The sequence below is a fragment of the Annulohypoxylon truncatum genome (assembly GCF_022578515.1).
Source record: "Annulohypoxylon truncatum strain CBS 140777 unplaced genomic scaffold F4807scaffold_27, whole genome shotgun sequence".
NCBI lineage: Eukaryota > Fungi > Ascomycota > Sordariomycetes > Xylariales > Hypoxylaceae > Annulohypoxylon > Annulohypoxylon truncatum.
The window spans coordinates 439425-459984 of NW_025953813.1; the positions used below are offsets into that span (position 1 = coordinate 439425).

The following is a 20560-nucleotide window of genomic DNA, read 5'->3' on the forward strand; positions in this document are numbered from 1 at the left end:
TTAGTTTAGAGGCTGGTGAGCTATATCTATAAGGTGTTCTTCTCATTGCTTCCACGTCATGAATTATAAAGCAGGGTTGTTTACCTAGGTAGGCACCTATATGAGTAGGTCTCATTCACCCAGTCAAGCACAGATAAACTGGTAATATCAGACCATAAACATGAAAGAAACCCTATAATAAATCTACAACATACCTAACAATATGCATTATAGACGATAGGTATCTGATCATCAAGGGGGGATTGTTTCATTGTTTTTATTATTATCAAATACCTAGGAGACAAGGAACTTTAAGTCTAATATCTTGAATATTTAGTTAACTGTTATCCATGGGTTTATTACAGTCCCTGTATTTACATTGGGAATCCGGCGTCATACGATGCCTCTCGTATCTCTCAGAACCACGCGGGATAACATCTTCCTGGAATCTCATATCGCACTTTGATTATGTATCGACATAATAGGCACACAAGCACTCATTGTAACGGATGTAGTTGCTTGATCTTGTAGTTCTACCTTCTCATTGCTTGTGCGACTACTATAACGGAGGCATTGCTTTGGCCAATACGAATCAAGGGGTAATCCTGATAGGTGATAAAAGCTCTGACGAAATCACCTCCAATAGGGAGATTGGATTAAGATACTTACCTATTTAGGGGTAGGCTAATTCTCAAAGGAAAGAATGTTCGCAAAAGAAATGCCTTCCCGAAGATTATTGGTGGCAAAGTAAGGTACCTACGTAGGTAGGTACGCCTATACGCCGACAGAATGCAATTAGGAATCTGAAATATCATGTGGACTTTCATTCTTCATAGGCACATGATACCAATGCATGAATCGTATATATTTCGAAGCAGCATTTACTTCTTTGACCACGTACTGGTATCCAGGTGTAGTGAACCTTGGTAAGGGGACGTTCCATCGCTACACTTATTCTGGGCCCAAAGTCTGGAGAAGCCCTCAAGATCGGAGCTAACCCCAACTAGACCAAATTTTTCATCATATTTCTCTTATCGCCTATCTTTCTCTACCTTTCCCTATTCCTGAACCATCCAAACTACATTTTACAATCTCTACAGATGAATAATCATGCCGGGTGTAATCCATCGCGAGAAGCCCCTGAACACTATGGTATACGTAGCATAGACTTGGAGAATCGCCGAATATGGTGTCTCGGGGTTTACGCGAGCTCTCTTCTGTGGAATACAACCCCAGAAATCCACACTTTGATGGGGGTCTTGCTATTTTTATATACCAATAGTAGCGGAGATCTTTTCCTTAACAAATGGAGGCGGAGTTAAGAAGGATTCTCAAGGTCCACGACAACGATCTGCTGGACCACGTGGAGCTAGTAAAGAGCCTCAGGCTCTTAGGCACTGACAAGTCCTACGATCATACCTATTTATAGTCTGCCAGCTTTGGTACGGCTGGTACGTAATGTCTGAAGTGTTCGAAAGTCCTTTGCGTGCCGCTTGTACTTTTGTGACATATGATATAATCATCGACAATACGTTAATCCAGCCGAGTCAAATGTAGTATATATCTACGTTCCGTTCCCCGGCTACGACTCTCCTTGCCGGCGGATATCCGCTTCGTCCAGCAGAGAAGACACGGCACTCCTCCAAGCTAAGGCAGACTAGCGAATCAAGAACTGTGGTAGAACTGAAACTGGTGCCAGATTTCTCATGCACCAGCTCAGGTTCGATTCCATAGAGCAAGCAGCACATGTTATAACATCTTATCATTATACAGCTGTATATTTGGCTATACTCTTTGGCGAAGATTCCTAAGACCTACATGCAACGCCAGCCACGTCGCGCATAACGATGTGTATACCACATTGGGAGTCGTCCTGGCTGTATGAGCGATAAGCTATAGCTGTGCTCGCTTGAATTACTCAGTGTTATCAGTCGATGAGAAGGCAGGTCATTAAGCCATTCGAACAAGCGATTCTGATGATGACCTGGCTTTAGGTTTGTTGTTTACATATTCGTTGTCTACATGTCAAAGTCATGAATCACGGGTGGCTTGAGTGCCTACCTATGTACCTGAAGTACCCCTAAGTACAGAAGTGAAACCGAGTGACATTCTGGTAACATCCTGGTAACATCCTCATACCTTGAGCCGATACAGGCGGCTCGTCTATCATACCAATGGCCACAGGGCCGTTATTATGTAGATCACTTATGATCGTCATTCGGGAAGATCCCGTAGAGTCCGTAAATAGACCAATCAACAACACCGGATCGCCCGCTTCCATTCTAATCCTCCCCGACGACCCATAACCCCCCGCTCACGCGGCGGCCATACGCTTTTTAGCCAGCCCGCCCAGCTTCTCAGCGGCAGCCGAGAGGGCTCGGGGGTCGGCGCCGCGGATCATAGGCTGGCCGTTGACGGCGACCTGGCGGCCCTCCTTGAAGAACATGAAGGTGGGCATGGCGCTGACGCCGTGGGCGCGCGCGGCGTCCTGCGCGTGGTCCACGTTCACCTTGGCGAAGGCCAGGACGCCCGGCGCCGAGTGCTGCTTGGCGAGGGCCTCGTAGTGCGGCGCGATGGCCTTGCACGGCCCGCACCAGTCCGCGTAGAAGTCCACGGCGACGTACGTGGTCGACGCGAAGAGCGATTGCAGCTCCGCGAGCGAGTTGACGTGGTGGAGAATGTCACTGCTCATCTTGGCTTAGTCTGGTTTGCTGTTTTATGATGCAGGACGGACGGAAGTGTGCTGGTGGATGGTGTTCTCTTTTGGTGATCCCGGCTGCCCCTCCGATGTTAGGAGAAGCGGTTTGAACCTCAGGCTTAGTTGATGGCTGATGGTCCAAATTGAAACTTGAAGGATTAGCTAAATCCAGATTGGGATATGAATGATTATATGTGTTAGGATAGTGAGACGGTGATTCACAAATATACAATATTAGGATGTAGATGGATGGTGGTAGAAGAGTAAAGTGGCGAGCTGAAAAGCGAGGCCGAAGTACGGTTAGAAGATTCTACGATATGCTTATTAAGTGAATACGTATTCTATTATGCGATAATGACTACTCGGCACGGGCCGAACCGCTTTAAGCAGCTTTAATTAAGTAACGGGGTTTGCCCCCTGGCTACCTAGTACCTAGTATATGGGGGGGAGCAGAGGGGGCCAAATCTACCGTCCATCCGTGACCTTGAATAATCTCGTATATCTACATCGGTACATATCATGATAACTTGATATATATTCCTGGTTTCCTTAAATAGCCTCTGGATCATGTTCCATTTGACAGCGCCACTTTTCGAATAGGGCAGGTAGTTAATTAATGTGCCCTTAAGCAGCAGAAAACTCCAGGGATGGATCATCGACGAGTGGCCAATGATAATTCGTTAATGGCTTACTGCACACCTCTATAAGAAATCTCCATTAATTGTGGCCAATCAGAATTAAGGGGTTCCTAGATTCTTCCACTTCGTACGGGAATAAAACGTGAGGCTTTGCAAAGCTGGGCTGAGTAACTCGTGTCGTGCAACACCAAGCCAGCCACTTACATGATTCTTCATATCATGTAAACCACCGACGTATTATCCATACAACCCACCTTGGTAGAGCTGACTCTCTGTGCCAACCAAGGATATAAGAAGGAATTGCTCTACGGTCTACCTACCTACCACTAACCGACTCACCTAACGTCAGCTAGGTTGGATTTGGGGGCTGTGGTCTGTTTCAGACATCGGCTTCTAAATAAGTTCGTTACCCCTCAGGTTCAACAGCTATGTCTTCCTTTCCTTGGGAACTCCTGGCTAGCTTATCGCCAGGATGAGCTATCCGCCTAGCCCACGTGCGACTCTTCGCTTGTCGTTCTGCTATATCGTTTTTCAGCTATTAGTAGCTTGTTACGCTAGTTCTATGTGTAGTCTTGTGGACCAGAGATGTGAGTCGGCTCGTATATTCTGTTCCAATGCCGCCTCTGATATGTATAAGCGCTGATCTGAGGGCTCGTTCCCTACCGCAGCTGCTATTGTCGGAGACCGTTTATTCTTCTCGAGCGGCAATTATACCTTTGACGATGGACAAGCCATGCATAATACGTCGTTACTCTATTGGCTCCCTCTTTACGAGACAATTGACGTTTCTGGTCCTATTGACATGTCTATATTTGGTTCAGCTCCTTTACCAAGTAATAGTCTCGCAAACAATAGAGGTGGTTCTGCCGGGACATTCTTCTATGATCGTACATCCTTGTACCCATATGCTGGAATGGTGGGCTCAGATGCGGATGGGATAGACAATTCTTTATGGTCTTTCAATACGACCGACGATACATGGAGCTTAGTCCAAGTCCAAGGCGGTAAGATTTCGTTTGGTAATAATAGCGAGGGCGTTCACGCGAGCGACCCAAGCACGGGCACATCTTTCTATACTGGTGGTTGGACCATGGCTTTCAACGGCACAAATAACGGCACTGTCAAATTTCAATCCTTCAACTCGAATTCCCCGCAGTGGACTTTCGAGACTGCCACTACCGGCATTCAGGGGCCCGACATCCTCAAAGGTGAGAGTACGTAATCACTTAGATGGCGTCTCGAAATGATGAATCTACTGACTAGGTTCATTCATAGTGGTGTATCTGAGAAAGGGTGAGTCAGGCGTGCTTCTCGCTTTCGGGGGATACCAGACAGCCTACCGGGGTACCGAGTTCGCAGCGTGGGACTGGGATCGCCGGCCTTTCAACGAAATATTCGTGTACGATATCTTCTCAAACATCTGGTACCTGCAGGAGGCCACCGGCGATATCCCTAGTCTTCGTACGGAGTTTTGTGCGGGTGTTTCGGCTGCGCCGGATGATTCCAGCTTCCAGGTCACAGTACACGGGGGTTGGGATCAGCTTGAGGGGCGCGCTCTCAACGACGTATATGTGCTGAGCATACCTTCGTTCCGTTGGATCAAAATCAACGATACTCATAATCCGGACTTGCTCGGTCCCGACTCCCCTGGCCGCAACCGACTTAAATGCGACGTTTGGAATGAGACGCAGCTCATAGTATCAGGAGGGCTGATTACACTTAGTACCGGCACCGGTAATTGGGAAACACTTAACGAAGAATGTAATAAGACCTATCCACCGTTCAAAGTCCTAGATACTTCAACATATACTTGGCGGACGAGCTTCGATCCTAGATTAGAGTATTCGGTGCCAGACTCGGTAACGGCAATCATAGGCGGAAAGTGAGCATACATTTCCCTCCCTAAGACCAAAATGAGCAGATGACTGACGTCTACCAGCTCTTCTGGTAATGCGACCCTTAAGACGCCTTCTACTGGCTGGAGTTCTGAAGACCTAGGAACTATCTTTAGCAAAACAGTACCTAGAGACAAATATAATCCCAACCAGACATTTGATGATCCAGCTTCTAGCTCGACTGCGACCGCGGCCGCTGACCCCGGGGACATAAATAATAGCCTAAGCCAGGGTGCCATTGCGGGAATCGCCATTGCTGTGGTCATGGGCGTAATTTTTATCCTTGCCGGCACGATGGTATGGTTGGATAGGAAACATACGCCGATTCCAAAGAAAATGGTGGAAACTGTGAAGATACTAGCCGGGTCGGATGGTCATTGGCAAAAACCGGAGCTCGAAGGTTGTCGCAATATGCGATACGAGATAGGGGTCTCGGAACCTCGGCCGCATGAGGTACATGGCGAAGGAGTGACGAAATACGAACTGCCGGGAAGCGTACCATCTCGTGTGGAATTGCAGTGATCTAGATTTTTCAAAATTTGCCAACGGTAACGAGATTAGGTAGAGCTAATGATGAACCATGATCTTTTTAATGAATAGAACGATTGAAACGGGAAACACCCAGATAGAAGTTACCTTAGAGAGCCAGTGGAGGGAAATCTGCCTTGGAGAATGACTGAGATAATCCCAGCTTACCCGAAGAACTGGATAAGGAGCATTATACTTCTCATCAAATATCATCTATGGCTATGCCCTTTAAAGCAACATTTACCTTGACGACTAGGATTAACTTTGACTTAATGATGCTCGGCTAGATGTAATTATTAGTTGATACACTAAGATATAAGGGAGATGATAATGCTTACCTGTTAGAGATCTAGTCTGTGGAAGGGCTAGTAGCTAGGAGTCCAGTAAAAATCAGAATTCGACTCATGGGAGACTTATTGACGGCTAACCCCAGAGAATGGTAGCAAAGAGACCCTCCTATATGTATCCGGTGCTCCCTAGATGAGGGTAGTCTGGGGTCTCTCGCGCAATAACGTCAGTGTTTCCTCGCAGGCTCGATACGCTCCATAAAATTACCTTAAAACGACTCAAGTGTTCTAGTAGTGAATGTTGATGTGTGAATTGGCATTCGATACGACCTTTTGGGTGCTAAGTAGCGCAGTAGGCGCGTTTAGCTGCCAGCGCGCGATGCTAACGGGAGAGGCTATAGAGAGAAAGATATCACTAAGAAGGTTAGCGGATGTTCCTAATGATTAGGTATATCAGATCTCTATGTATAAGGCTTCATGGTAAACCTTTTGGTGGCCACAGGCGAGCACCTGGTCTACTCGGCTTTGTTTTTTTATCATTACCAGTCGAAGTTTGAATAGAAATCAAGTCGAAGTTACGCTTGAACCTCAAATATAGATTTACTTACATTTTCTTTAGTCTTTGCATGATTCTTGGCCATTTTGCGCATGGTGGTAAAGAAACATGAGAGGCTATGTTTACGAGTAGATATAGTGGTTGAAAAAGATAAGTTCTGGATAAACAGAGGGATCCATCCATAGTTAGGTACCTTTGAAATCATTTAGAATAGTTTGTCTCAATGATGAGTACTTTAGGATCTCACCACGGCATCAAATAGGGCTCTTGACGACGAGGTGCTTTATATATTGAACTACTTCCTACGATCAAGTTGATATATATACCGGACTATAATGATTCTCGTGAATCTCGTGGACTATGTACAAAGCCACAAGCTACGGAAGCAAAGCTTCACGACCGTGTCTGTATTAAGAACCGCTGTCAACCCCATTTCTGGTTACATGGAATATATGGCCTTGAGTTGGTCGTTAAGCCTAGATATACAACATTAAGATAGTAGATCGATGAAGAGAAAGAGACCAAGTAGCTGTAATGATTATAGGAACACGTGACATAAAGATATATAGGCTCTTGATAATCCCCAGTAAAAGGACCGTAACCGGGACTGTTCGTTTTCCCGAGTTCGTAAGGATCAAAGGCAGAGTACCAATTATGGGCATGGGTTGCACATGGCGACGATTTGGTCGTATATTCCCTTTATTCATGGATGCTTAAATGTGTCACCAGTGTGGTTTTGAGCACATGCTTGAGGACATTCGTTTGGCATTTATCCGAAATTGACGAAACAGAACTTCGATCAAGCACGTTAGGAACGCCGGTTACACCAGTCAACATATGCATACATCGTCCAGCTTAATCATTTTGTACCGTACAAGTACATTGAGATCACTTGAGCTAACACATCTATGTGAGAATATCCATGGATGCGATACGACACAAGGCTACCGGGAATAGCAGCCAGTAATGACTTGATTGAGCGGCGTATGGACCTGCGGCGCCAGTTACCATAATCAGCATGGTGAGATAACAAGAAATATCCACATAGGTCTAGAAATAGACCCTGAGTTGACTCATAAATCACTGCAAGTCAGATTATAACCATGCTGGTAAGATGTATCGATGCGAAAATTTCTCTGGTACCCAACGGCGGCTCGGGGAACCGCAACGGGCCAAAGGGTAAGTGATCGAAAATTCAGTCTTTCCTCCAGTTTCCCCTCCAAGACCTGCCATTGAGACTCCGAAGAGTGACGAAAGCCAGAGTGAATATGAAGGATGGTTGTCTGAGGAGGGAAAAGAAAGGAAGAAAAATGAGTGAAGCTAAAAATTTCAGTTTTATTGGAATGAACAAAGTGGGTCTGAACCGCGATCGCGTCTATACGGCGTTACGTTAATCCTGCCAATGGCTGTCCAATGAATGTTAATCAAGCCACAGTTACTCACATCAGAGCCACAATACCCCTGTGACCTACAGGAGACGTTCCTTTTAACGCTTACTCGAGGTGAAGTGGCATGTGAGTTAGGTCTAGTCTAAAAAGGTAAGGTTGAGTTTGATCTTGGCCAATCAGAATTAATGTAAATAATGGGTAACGTATTGAGCCTGGCAATTGGATTACCCCGCCATCTAGGTACAGATGTTAGGGACGTTAGTGGTTCTGACTCTTACATGCAGCCCTGAAGGCGCAGACTCCATTCTGAAGGCGTTACACTGGCGCTAACCAGCGCTGTACGCAGGCCTTTATCGTCACAGTGTGCAAGTCTTATGTTTTTGCTTTGCTTTTGCCCCTCTTTCGTCGTTTGACTCAATTCTTATTTACGTCTTTGCAACTCGTTGTCTTAAATTTGGACAACAAAATATCGTGACCTCTGGATCTGAGCTACAGGCTTGGTCGTTAAAACCAACCCGATCCCGTCGTGCAGAACATCTACCTGCAAAGTTTGAACCTTCAAAGTGCACACTTGCATATCTGCATACCGCATAGTCAAGGGTGACTCGATCTAAGCTACCCCGCCATCCTTCACGTTTATCACTTTCATCGTCATCTTTCACCCTCGATCGCCCATCATGTCTGGACGCGGTGCCCCCGGTGCCAACTCTCGTGGCCGCGGAGGCAAATTCAAGAAGTTCACTCGAGGCGGTAAGTTACTTTTTTCTTGTCACATGATTTTTTAGTCGCTAATTTGCTGTCGCGCAGGCGGAAAACACTTCTCTCGTGACCTTCGACCCCTCGACGCCGATGGCAACGAGATCAGCATGTGGAGCGAAGGTGCCCAAAAGGAAGAGAGCGAAAGCGACTCCGAAGAGGACTCTGAAGAAGACTCCGAGGAAGACTCCGACGCTGGTCCGTCTCAACAACAGACCGAATTGACCCGAGAAGAACGCAAGCAGGCCAAGAAGGCTCAGAAGGAGGCTGCCATCGCCAGAAAGAACAAGCCTGTGCAGGTTGGCGATATGCCCACCGACTCCGAAGAGGAAGAAGACGAGGACGACGCCATGCCCGCCAACCCTAACCACTCCAAGGCTGCGCGTAACCAGGCTAAGGCTCCGCCTAAGTCTGACGACGTCGAGGAGGCTACCGAAGGAGTCCAAAAACTCGCCATGAGCCGAAAGGAGCGCGAGTCTATGGAAGCCCAGCAGGCCAAGGAGAGGTATCGCAAGCTTCATGAGGCAGGCAAGACAGACGAGGCCAAGGCCGACTTGGCCCGTCTACAGCTCATCCGAGAGAAGCGAGCTGCCGAAGCCGCGCGAAAGCAGGTTCGTAATTATCCATACGATCCTAAGAGATATTTACTAACACGGGATTATAGGCTGAGAAGGAAGAGCGTGAGGCTCACGAGAAGGCGCGAAAGGCCGAGATCGAGGCTAAGGAGGCCAAGAAGCGCGAGGCTGCTCTGGGAAAGCCCGGAAAGAAGGGACGAGCTAAATGAACTCTCCTTCATACATAGTACTCTACGTTGGTCATCATCAACCTACTAGTTTGCATAGCCTTTGATATCTGGGGGCTGTTGCATATCGAATACGAATCAGGACCTTGCCTCGCCATACTGATCGTTCCGTGCCGCGTATATGACTATGAAGACTTCTTGTGTTAACTGTGACTCTATTGCGTGCTACGCTTTCCCTATGCTTGCCTAGGTATCCGTTTGTGCGTTCTATGAGGTCTAGAGGATATTCTTCTCTAATAACCTAATAGCTTAAGACGAATAGACAAGTCACTTTGAGCACACAGCAGTCTTGAATGTTGTGCGGAAACCGCGGTTGTTCGGACAGGGGTGTGCCGACTAAATCAGATCGCCTAGCTTGTGAATGAGGGTGAGCTGCTCACAATGGTCATAAAATACGTATTCGTATGTAGTAGAAATAATGTATGTAGTCTATAGTAGGTCTACAAGTCTATGAGTCTATATTTGGAGGCACGGTTATGAGTGATGGTCGCCCCGACAACCTGACACTTGACACCTGACAACCTGCAAAGAGGTTATAGGTATAATTAAATGTCCAACCTGCAGAGATTACCAAATGGTGTAATGGGAAAGTGGTGTGCTGTGGACATCCACCTGAATTATATGGTTGCGGCTCTACAGCGCGAAATGATCCCATTGCAACATGCGGTAATCTCGTTTTGTTTTTTAACAGAGCGGGTTCGATTCACACATAACCCAAATCGATTTTCTTTTTTCCCTCTGCATGTCCTCCCTTTTAATTACCCCCAACCTTAATTACACCGGTGGATTATTTGGTACATCCTGTCCTACGCTTTCTTTCCAGAATTCGTCAAAGTTGATACCTTGCTTCTCGAACATTTCCCTAATCTGTTTCGCAACTTGTTCTTGCTTCTCGGGGCCAAACCCACCGGGCTGCGTTGATTCGTACTGGATGATTTCGATCCAGCGATAGAACAGATCCTCCTTGTTGACGGCGGCAAGCGCGTCTCTGAAGGCGAATACCTGTCGTCGCCTGTCATCTTCCTCCGCGTTCTCGCTGACCTTCATGTCGACGCTAAGCCACCCGTGCTCCTCATGGTGTACCAGGACCACGGTCTTGAAAGCTTCGATAGCAGCCATCTTATTATCTACCATGGTGGTAGCGTCGACCATGGCCGCCCAGTCCAGGCCCCAGTCGGCGTTCATGAGGAGGTAGCCCGTCTTTTCGTTAAGCAACATAGGCGACGTCGCCGCGCCGACCCGCGACATGAACAAGCTCTTCGCGCTGGCGTCGTTGACGACGTCCCCTTTCGTCTCGTCCCACTTGCCGCTCCGGCGCACGACAATCTCGCGGTCCCGGAACCCGACGCTCCACCGCCATATGACGGGGTTGCCGTCCTCTTGGGCGAAGAAGAAGTTGATGGGCCAGGGCCCGATGAAGACGTAGAGCAGGAAGTCCAGGAAGAAGGAGAAGGTCCGTTTCGCAACCTCGGGCACGATCTCGGCCCACTCCATCTCGTCGACGACCATGGTAGTCTCGTTGGGGTAGCCTAGCACGGACGCGAGGATCTGCAGATAGTACGGTAGGATGTAGTACACGCGGTACGCGAATAACGCGACTAGCCCTACGTTCATAAGCACGGGTACGGCGAAGATCTTGCGCTTGAAATCCGCGGGCTGAGTGTCGATGTGCGTGATGTACACGTGCTTTTCATCCAGGGTCTCGAGGAGCGGCTGTAGGACCTCCGGAGGGCGTTTGAAGGGTGCCGGAGGACCGCCGTCTTTCTTGGCGGGCCTCGACTTCCCCTGACCCCTTTGGCGGACCATGGTAATGCAATTTTCGGGATTGGCGGAAACGACTGGCGCAACTAGGTAGGATAATTGTCGCTAGAAAGCTAACTACCTAGTACTATGTAGTATTATAGGTAACAATGGTATGTAATTAGGCAGATAGGGGATGATGTTGGCACCTACGTAAATTTCGAGATGAAAAGGGATGTGGCTGAAGCTACCCTGTCCTGTTCCCCCTGTCCCCCTGAATATTTGTGGCTGACCCACTAACGGGATTCGCGTACCCGGTGCGGGTTACCCCACTAAAATTTTGACGGATGGGAGATGTGGCGTGCTGCAATCCGGAACTTTTCTTTGAACTTCAAATTTGTCGCATGGCGATTTGAAGCGATTTTTGTCATTATGCTGAGAGCGAGTTTATCGAAGGTTAGATTCCACTCGTAATGGCCATTCTATATTTCGTCTCGGAGTTTGCGACTAACCAACTTATGTGCCCTTGCAGCGAGAGTCTTCAATATGCGCTTTCTGCCAACATCGCCTCTCGCTCCGGACGGCGACGCCACGGAATAGACGACAGCTTTCGGGGACGAGGAGCTTGAAGGATAATGACGGATGGGGTAACTGGGGAGGCGGCTGGGGTAGCCAACCTAAGGCTCCGGCGCAATCCCAGCAGGACGATATCCTGGATCCGGCTGAGCTTATAGCACGCAAGAAACTCCTCGAGAAACAGCAACAGCAACAGCGAGCACAACAACTCCAACAAACCCCCGAACCACCAAAGACCAGAGTTAGTCCGGCTAGCCTCGGGCCAAGATACATGTGGAATGCAGACAAGCAGCAAGCGGTAGAGCAGAGCTTGCGCAGAGATTCTTTAAGTCTTCGTAACAACAACATTATAACTCGTGATATTAAAAGGCTTGATATCAGCTCATTCGGCAGGAAGTTGGAGGAAAAAAGCAACGTCACAAGAGAACCGAGCACCGTGACAAATGTTGCCGATACTTCCAGTTCTTCAACGAAAGTCAATGGCAAACCCGTCGCCAAACGTTTAATTAGATATGAATTTGGATCATCCCGGGGTGGTCATGTTGGTACAAAGCCCGAGATTCAAAGGAAACTTGGAGATAATTCTATAACCCCATCAAACCTTTCACAGCCTCTACAATCACAACCTTTACGGCCACCACCTCTGCAACCTTCGCAGTCTTCGCAACCACCCCAAACTTCTCAGCCTTCACAGCCTTCGCAACCACCACAAACCTTACAACCCCCACTGCCTCCTCAGAGCACTGGTGAATCAGACTGGGGCATGTTTGCCAGGAAATTGACCCCCCTAGACCCTCCAGAACCTCTATTACCTCCACAATCTTCACAATCACAACCTTCAAAGCCACAACCTCTACGACCGGAACCTCTTCAGGTAGAGCCTCTACAAGCAGAACCTCTACAAGAAGAACCTCTACAAGAAGAACCTCTACAAGAAGAACCCCCACAAGAAGAACCCCCACAACCTTCGCAGGCTTCGCAGTCCCCGCAGTCTTCACAACCGCCCCAAATCTCGCAACCCCCGCAGTCTCTTAAGAGCACTGGTGACTCGGACTGGGGCATGTTGGCTAGGAAGCTAACCCCACCAGAACCTGATAGCGAAAATTTTTGGGCGGCCATGACCCAGAATGGGAAGGATAAAGAAGAGAAGAAATCGCAAGCGTCCAACGCCGCATCGCAGGCTCCGGGGAAGTCAAAACCCCAAGACCCCTGGGCTAATATGGCGAGCCAGCTGAACAAAGCGTCGGAACACAAGGATTCGTATGACTGGGGAGTGGAATTGGGTGAAGAAAATGCCCGAGAGGCGAAGCGTCTGCAATCCTCGAAAGAAAAGCCGCAGGAGTCGGCGCCCGTATTATCTCAGACAGAGCTCTCTATGGAACAGGGATTGAAAGGCCAAGATCGGGTCCGCGACCGTGATCGTGAAAGACGGTTGTCTCGCTTTGAACGAGAAGAGGACGACTCGCACGGCCGCGAGAAACGCTCGCGCCGGCGTGGTCAAAAACACAACGACGACGACGAAGGAGGATTCGATTACGAGGACTATGCGGAAAGACGTCGAACGAAGGCGCGGCTTAAGGCGCAACGCGAGGCCGAAAGAGTTGGTCCTAGACCTATCCTGATACCCGAATTGATCAATATTAAGGCGCTGGCCGAGGCGCTGAAGGTGGAACCCAAGCTGTTCTTGACCCAGCTCGGCGAGCTAGGCTTTGAGGGAGTATCATTGGATAGTCTTATGGCTGGCGAGACAGCCGCCCTCGTCGCGCAAGAGTACGGCTTTGAACCGACGGTCGAGGCAGGCGAAGAGCTAGATCTGAAACCTCGACCTCCACCCGAGGACCCCACGGCCCTCCCGCTTCGGCCGCCCGTGGTTACTATTATGGGTCACGTCGATCACGGCAAGACTACACTGCTGGACTACTTGCGCAAGTCGTCTATCGCGGCTCAAGAACACGGAGGTATCACACAGCGCATAGGCGCTTTCTCCGTCAAGCTCTCTTCCGGTAAACCGATCACGTTTCTCGACACCCCTGGACACGCCGCCTTCCTTACGATGCGGCAGCGGGGCGCCTACGTAACCGACATAGTAGTCCTAGTCGTAGCCGCGGACGATAGTGTCAAGCCCCAGACTATCGAAGCCATCAGGCACGCCCGTGCGGCCAAGGTGCCGATGATAGTAGCCATCAACAAGATCGACAAGGAAGGGGCGCGGATAGACCAAGTTAAGAACGACCTTGCGCAAGAAGGCGTCGAGATCGAAGACTTCGGCGGAGATGTCCAGGTGGTTTGCGTGAGCGGCAAGACCGGGCAGGGCATGGAAGACCTGGAGGAAAACATCCTGACCCTCTCCGAGATCTTGGATCACAGAGCCGAGCTCGACGGTCCCGCGGAAGGTTGGATTCTTGAGAGTAACCTCAAGCCGATGGGCAAAGCCGCCACTGTCCTCGTCAAACGGGGTACGATGCGGATAGGCGACTATATCGCGGCGGGTCTCACGTGGGGGAAGATCCGACATATCCGCAACGAAGCCGGTGTCGAGGTTGGCGAAGCGCTTCCGGGCACCCCGGTCGAAATCTTAGGATGGAAAGAACTCCCCGCCGCGGGCGACCAAGTCATTCAAGGCTCCGACGAGGCACGGGTTAAAGCGGCGGTAGAATATCGCGAGGGCCTTCGCGAGCTTGAGAAGGACGCCGCCGCCCACGAAGAAATCTCCGAGTCCCGCAGGCTTCTCCAAGAAAAGCGGGCTCGTGAGAAGGAGCTCGCAGAAGCGGGCGATTCCTACGAGGCCCTCCCCGAAGAGAAGAACGGTACGAAGATGGTCAACTTCTCCGTCAAGGGCGACCTCCACGGGTCCGTGGAAGCAGTTGAGGCGTCGATACTCGAGCTCGGCAGCCACGAGGTGAGGCCACGCATCCTGCGTTCGGGCACGGGGCCCATCCACGAGTTCGACGTCGAGCACGCGGCGATGAGCAAGTCGGTCATCGTCAACTTCGCGACCACGACGCCAGGGTACATCAAGCAGATGGCCGAGGAGCAGGGCGTGAAGATCTTGGATCATACGGTTATCTATCACGTAGTGGACGAAGTCAAGGCGATTCTGAGCACGTACCTCGCCCCCGAGGTCACGAACAAGGTCCTCGGCGAGGCGGAGGTGCTGCAGATTTTCCCGATCAACATCAAGGGTCGCATGTACAAGAATATCGCGGGATGCAAGGTCAGGAACGGGACGTTGGAGAAGGGCAGGTTGTTCCGCGTGATTAGGAGAGGGGAGACGATTTTTGACGGTATGTTTGCACTTTCTTTTCTATACACTTATGGTTTTCTATCGGATTTTATAACGGCTGACTAACATGCGTCTAGGCTATCTCGAGACGCTGAAACATCTCAAGAAAGATGTGACGGAGGTCAAGAAGGGTACCGAGTGTGGCCTCGGCTTCGATGAGTTCCAAGACTTCGAGATCGGCGACCAGATCCAGGCTTACGAGAAAGTCGAGACGGAGAGGTTTTTCTAATCGGATTAGCCGCGTCGAATTGCTGCCGCGTGATCGACAGCGGATAAAAAGGGGTGAAGAGACGGGCTTGTACTATATGCTATGTACGTCGAAACATGATGGGCGGCGAGGGTCTGTATCTGAAGGCCGGTCTAGTACATACTTCGCACCATGATGGGTACTTGATATATCGGAATGCATTAGAGGGCGTGGTAGCATTGGGTTAGACTAGGAAAACGACCCAACTAGGTACGCAAGTCCCTAGGTGCCGTCTTTAGCATAGTATGCATTGATGGCGTTGTCTCCGGTTGCTGGTCGTACATATAGCCATACGATGTATATACCTAGCATTCATAAAATCCCCTCTTGTATGCTATGGTGGATGCAAATTACTTGCTACTTATAGAACACTAAGTTCTGAGTAGATCCTGAAGTCGACTTCGACCATTAGGAGTTCTTATATACATACACTCAGTTCCTCCGGCTTCGTCCGGCTTCGAGACACTTATCCACGAAAAATCAATGCACCTCGCCCCAACAAGTTTATGGCAAATCAAATTACCCATTAGGTCATCACACCAGATTGAATGAAGGTAGAAAGCACAGTAGAGAATTGTTCTTTTGAATCTACTATTAACCCACTTTCTTTCCTTCCATTCCACTCCCTCCCTGCCTCCCTCCACTTTCGCTTTCGCTTTCACCTGCTTCCACATCCACATCCACATCTCCAGCTGCATCAAACCTTCACTCTCTACTTGCTTCACCTCACTTTTCATCACTTCCCGCGACTTCTTTCACGCGATGGTAAACTCGGGTATCTCCCCCGTCTCGCTCCTCTGCTCGACGCCGAGCGTGTACGTGACGCGCCACCTGAGCTTGATGCTCTCGACCTTCTTGGCCCTGTCGCCGGCGTGGAAGACCTGGACGGACTGGGTGACGCCGGCGCTCTGCTTGGGCTGCAGGGCGCGGCCCGTCTGCGGCTGGAGTTGCAGTTCGTAGCCCTATTGTGTTTTGTTAGTCCTCGACTTATCTATATTTATGTTGTCAAGTAGATTGCGGGAAGTAGAGTAGAGAGTAGGGGTAGAGTGTAAAGGGTAAAGGGTAGAGTACTAAGTTAATTGCTCACCTTCGTTACGGCTAATTGGAAGTGGAGGTTGCTTATGGGCGCCGCTGTAGTATTAGAGAAGCTGAAAACTAGGTACAGGGCACCCTGTGGAGGCGGTCGCGAGGCGTTGAGCTGGATCTGGAGAGGACCATCCTTGACGAGCGCTTGGTGCTCCTTAGGAAGAGAGGGCTCGGGGGGTAATGCCGAAGAAAATGACCATTCGTCGTCTTCGGTCGCGGCAACGGGTGCGGGTGCGGGTGCGGGTTTAGGAGTTGCTGGCTTGGACATGAACTGAGGAGAAGCGAGAGCCGCGAAAGGATCGTTGGCGGGAGACCTTTGTGGTGGTGGCCTGGAAAACGAAGATTGCTGGGATAGCTGCGGTTGCGGAGTATTCGACTGGGATCCCATAGGAGGTGAAGTGAAGCTCGAAAAGGGGGAGTGCGGAGGAGGACTAGGGTTTGATACTGGTCCTTTGGCGCTGCTATTTTGGGTTATCGACGATAGTAAAGCAGGCCCGGGTACATCTGAACGAAGGTTAGTTTACGCTTGTTAATGAGGATTGCGGCGACGAACTTTGATTTGTCCCAAAGCCGAGCGATATTCCACCGCCTTGGCCAAAAGAGCCGCCGCTATCTCCTAAGGAAAGGCCGAGGAGGTCGTTCTCGAGACCGCCTGGTTGCGAACTTGACCCGGCTGCGTTGTTAGCGGCGCCGTTTGCCGCGGCATCCGCGTCGAAGTCGATCAGCGACAACTCGTTGGCGGCCGACGTCGATTTCCCGGCCGCAGCCGACGTCGTCGAGGTAGGTGCGCTCTGAGCGATCTTGTTGGCGCCTTCTATATCGCCCTTCTTGAGAAGCTTCCATCGCTCGACCGTTCGATGTATGCTGTCGTTTATCTCGAACAACTTAGCCACCGCCTCGTGGTCGTCGGACTCTTCTTCGCACATCTTCTGGATCTTGGGTTGCGCGCTTTGGAGCGCCGCGGCTAATTCCTCGAAGACGTCGCCGTCTTTCATAGAATCGCCTGGCTTAAAGGCGGCTAACCTCTCCTCCAACAGGCGAGCTTTAGCTTGAATCTTTCCGACGTCCTCAGCCGCCTTCGCCCGATAATCTGTCTTGGACCTCGTATCGTAACCAGCCATAATCTTCATAAGCTTATTGGCCTCTTGCAAATCCTCGGGAGTTCCTCTTCGTATCAGTTCCTGAAGTTTGGCAGATTGTGCTTCTCGCTCTTCCTCCTCCATCTCCTCGGCCGATTTGAGATTCTACAATCGTTAGTTAGCTCAATTGATACGCACAGACTGCGCCGCGGTGCAGCCCACTCACGTCGCTCGGATTCAGGACGGCGGCGTCATCCCTTCGAACCTCGGGAAAGTTATAACCCTTGTAGCTCAGCAGCCGATGCATATCCCGGATGAAGCCTAGGTCCTCCTTGTACCGGCTCGTCTCGCATATCGTGCTCCTCCATTCTTCGATAGCCTCCAATATCTTAGACTGGACCTTCGTATAACGGATAGGAGGCCTCTCGGGAAAGCGCCTGACAAGCTCGTTCAGGAATTCCTTGGTGCTGATCTGGAGATGAAAGGGGTATCCGCAGTTCTTTACGCATATGTCGAGGAGGTTCAAGGCTAGGAGGCTGACGTTGGGGTTGCGCGAGTTGATGTAGTTGACTATGGAGACGGCGGCTTCGCGGGGTGCGCTACCTTTCTTGCTGTTGATCAAGTCGGAGATCTCGAGGTTTAAGGCCAGGTTAGGTTCGTAATTCTCGGGACTACAAGCGCTAGCTATAAACCGTTGAAGCTGGGACGGTCTCGGGAAACCAAGCTCGTTCCAGCGGTCCCTCGCGGCCGCTCGAGCGGAGGCGGCCTCCATGTTTCAAGTCGTCGTCACAGCTAGATAGGTACGTTAAAGGCGGAAACTTGATATATAGGATCTGTTTTATTTTTTAAATGTGCCTAATGCAATGCGCTTAGGGCTTCGATTCGTCCCTAGACATTTGGTTACGTTGATTATGCGAAATCGGGCGATCGGCCTTCTTATTCATCGGCATCAGATTATGTTGTTAGTTGATGCTGAAGCTCGAAAAGGATTATCACCAGGTGTTATTGGCAGCAATTCGAACACCACTAAAAAGCTAAGGGAATACCCAGGCATCCCACTTGAGGAGATCCGCTTTTAATGTGGCACATAGTTGTGGCAGCGGCGTGGTGGAGAAGCTGACGTAACGTCGCAGTCTCTGTTCGAAGATATTCGACCAATAAAATTGCATCGACAACTTCGAGAACGGGATTATAATTCACCCGCCACGCAGCTCAGCCCCGCCAACAGCTTCCAATTTCAGTCTCCTAAGAAGGTAGGTGCAGCAGGTGAGGCTTCAGGGTAGATGGTTGTCGTGACTGCCGCCACGTTCGTCATTCAATGGCATTTAGCGATTTAGAGTTGGAAAATCTTTACAACGTGCAACTGTCAACTACCCAACTGCATAACTGGATCTTACATATTACATATTTGACCAAATAGCCACAGTTCGTCTAATTCGTCTATTCTTTATTCTCTACCTACCGCTATTCATAACACAATCGCCACCAAATTAGCATGGTTCGACACAAGAAAGACAAATTTTCTTCGAGAGGCGGGAAAGGTCACGGAAATCGACCTCGACCGCGCCCCGCCGACGATGATTCCGAACAAACCTCTTCTAAACCCGCCTTTAAAGCTGCTTGCTGGGACCTAAACCACTGCGATCCGAAGCGATGCTCGGGAAAGAAGCTTATAAGACTCGGTCTCATGCGCGACCTCCACCTCGGCCAGAGGCACAATGGCGTCATCATCACACCTAACGGAAAGCACAAGATCTCTGCCGCCGACAAAGAACTGATGGAGCAATACGGTGCTGCTGTGGTCGAGTGTTCGTGGGCGCGGACGGGAGAGGTTCAATGGAATAAGGTTGGAGGAAAATGCGAGAGACTGCTGCCATATCTGGTCGCAGCGAACACCGTCAACTACGGCAAACCCCTACGCCTGAACTGCGTCGAAGCCTTGGCTGCTGCTTTCTACATATGCGGGCACTCCGATTGGGCAGAGGAAGTCTTGCGGCCGTTCAACTACGGAGAGTCTTTCTTGAACATCAATTCGAAGCTGTTGAAGAAATACGCCGCCTGCGCCGACGAAGAGGAAATCATCCAGACCGAGAAGGAGTGGTTAGAAAGGCTAGAACGCGAACATGCCGAGAGCAGAGAGAACGCAGATGACGACGACTTATGGAAGGGCGGTAACGTCAATCGCAGGGAGATTATCGACTCCGACGACGTAGAAGACGAGGATGGGAGCGACGACGACGGTAAGGGGGAAGATGGGGACGACGACAGCGTTGACGGAATCTATCTTGGCAAGAAGCCGACTCAATGGCCAAAACTGGGGGAGAACGCAAAGGATCAATCAGAAGGAGGAGCGAGCAGAGATCCTTTTGATATTTCGGACGACACCGACGACGATGCCGAAATGGAGGAAATTCGACGCAAGGTTTTAGCGTCCAAGCCGTTCGCCAACTCAGACGACATCGACCAGAAGCCGAAGCCGCAGGCGATACCTCCGCCACAGCCGCAAAAGTATCAAGTCGATTCTGACGCGGAACCGGACTCCGACAACGGAGAGGATGACGAGGGCGACGATGCGTTCGATAATATTATCGACGCGACCCCTATCACAGATAGGATTGGACTAGCCAAACTTGAGAAAGAGAAGTCGAAAGCGACCATTATGAGCCGTACATTTACATCCGGCGGAGCGTCGGCACCCAAGAGATGGTGAGCAGATAACAATTTTAGGAGTTGTATCTGGATAAGCATCATCTCTATTATATGATTAAGCTTCCGCTCATGTCGTGAGCATTTTGTTTTGGGCCCGCGTATGTTGTCATGGCCATCATCCTTATATGATATGACAGTTGACATCTAGGTAAGTCCTAATACCAGCCTGCAACCACTTGTCTGGAACTTAGTACTATGCTTCAGACATAGCTATCACCATACTTAACCTCGCCAATAAGTGGTTCATGCGGTAGGTCTGAACTGAGTAAATGACAATATATGTAGAGGTAGCTACCTTTGCGGTCTTCTGACA

General features: G+C 49.9%; 7 protein-coding genes across 7 annotated transcripts; 4 read left to right on the forward strand and 3 right to left on the reverse strand.

Moving 5' to 3' along the window:
* Positions 1–1726: 1726 nt before the first annotated feature.
* F4807DRAFT_434960 (thioredoxin domain-containing protein) lies at positions 1727–2954 on the reverse strand. The gene has a single exon (XM_047998844.1). It carries the CDS (start codon positions 2669–2671, stop codon positions 2294–2296), a length of 378 nt encoding a protein of 125 aa, XP_047852049.1. The 5' UTR covers positions 2672–2954; the 3' UTR covers positions 1727–2293.
* A 397-nt stretch (positions 2955–3351) lies between these two features.
* Positions 3352–6145, forward strand: F4807DRAFT_434969 (uncharacterized protein). The gene is made up of 4 exons (XM_047998845.1): positions 3352–3902; positions 3984–4529; positions 4591–5197; positions 5255–6145. The coding sequence occupies exons 1-4, from the start codon at positions 3788–3790 to the stop codon at positions 5730–5732; spliced, it is 1746 nt and encodes a 581-aa protein (XP_047852050.1). The 5' UTR covers positions 3352–3787; the 3' UTR covers positions 5733–6145.
* Positions 6146–8646: 2501 nt separating this feature from the next.
* On the forward strand, positions 8647–9509 carry F4807DRAFT_462684 (uncharacterized protein; the record flags this gene model as incomplete). Its single annotated transcript, XM_048001863.1, has 3 exons — positions 8647–8719; positions 8777–9336; positions 9390–9509. The coding sequence occupies 3 exons, from the start codon at positions 8647–8649 to the stop codon at positions 9507–9509; spliced, it is 753 nt and encodes a 250-aa protein (XP_047852051.1).
* Positions 9510–9867: 358 nt separating this feature from the next.
* Positions 9868–11481, reverse strand: F4807DRAFT_434984 (uncharacterized protein). The gene has a single exon (XM_047998846.1). The coding sequence runs from the start codon at positions 11331–11333 to the stop codon at positions 10302–10304; it is 1032 nt and encodes a 343-aa protein (XP_047852052.1). The 5' UTR covers positions 11334–11481; the 3' UTR covers positions 9868–10301.
* Positions 11482–11699: 218 nt separating this feature from the next.
* Positions 11700–15355, forward strand: F4807DRAFT_452872 (initiation factor 2; the record flags this gene model as incomplete). Its single annotated transcript, XM_048000384.1, has 4 exons — positions 11700–11723; positions 11800–12608; positions 12882–15127; positions 15204–15355. 4 exons carry the CDS (start codon positions 11700–11702, stop codon positions 15353–15355), a joined length of 3231 nt encoding a protein of 1076 aa, XP_047852053.1.
* A 959-nt stretch (positions 15356–16314) lies between these two features.
* On the reverse strand, positions 16315–18560 carry F4807DRAFT_434991 (VHS-domain-containing protein). Its single transcript, XM_047998847.1, has 3 exons — positions 17765–18560; positions 17013–17703; positions 16315–16963 (listed from the first exon to the last, which is right to left on the reverse strand). Exons 1-3 carry the CDS (start codon positions 18308–18310, stop codon positions 16449–16451), a joined length of 1752 nt encoding a protein of 583 aa, XP_047852054.1. The 5' UTR covers positions 18311–18560; the 3' UTR covers positions 16315–16448.
* Positions 18561–18790: 230 nt separating this feature from the next.
* Positions 18791–20348, forward strand: F4807DRAFT_181216 (DUF367-domain-containing protein). Its single transcript, XM_047993577.1, has one exon. It carries the CDS (start codon positions 19034–19036, stop codon positions 20246–20248), a length of 1215 nt encoding a protein of 404 aa, XP_047852055.1. The 5' UTR covers positions 18791–19033; the 3' UTR covers positions 20249–20348.
* The last annotated feature ends 212 nt before the right edge of the window (positions 20349–20560 follow it).

Coding starts and splice junctions, on each gene's coding strand:
- F4807DRAFT_434991 (XM_047998847.1), bottom strand. CDS start 18,310: ATGGAGGCCGCCTCCGCTCGAGCGGCCGCGAGGGACCGCTGGAACGAG. Junction 17,704..17,764: donor CCGTCCTGAATCCGAGCGAC/GTGAGTGGGCTG, acceptor TAACGATTGTAG/AATCTCAAATCGGCCGAGGA. Junction 16,964..17,012: donor CGGCTTTGGGACAAATCAAA/GTTCGTCGCCGC, acceptor ACCTTCGTTCAG/ATGTACCCGGGCCTGCTTTA.
- F4807DRAFT_181216 (XM_047993577.1), top strand. CDS start 19,034: ATGGTTCGACACAAGAAAGACAAATTTTCTTCGAGAGGCGGGAAAGGT.
- F4807DRAFT_434984 (XM_047998846.1), bottom strand. CDS start 11,333: ATGGTCCGCCAAAGGGGTCAGGGGAAGTCGAGGCCCGCCAAGAAAGAC.
- F4807DRAFT_434960 (XM_047998844.1), bottom strand. CDS start 2,671: ATGAGCAGTGACATTCTCCACCACGTCAACTCGCTCGCGGAGCTGCAA.
- F4807DRAFT_434969 (XM_047998845.1), top strand. CDS start 3,788: ATGAGCTATCCGCCTAGCCCACGTGCGACTCTTCGCTTGTCGTTCTGC. Junction 3,903..3,983: donor TAGTCTTGTGGACCAGAGAT/GTGAGTCGGCTC, acceptor TCCCTACCGCAG/CTGCTATTGTCGGAGACCGT. Junction 4,530..4,590: donor CGACATCCTCAAAGGTGAGA/GTACGTAATCAC, acceptor GTTCATTCATAG/TGGTGTATCTGAGAAAGGGT.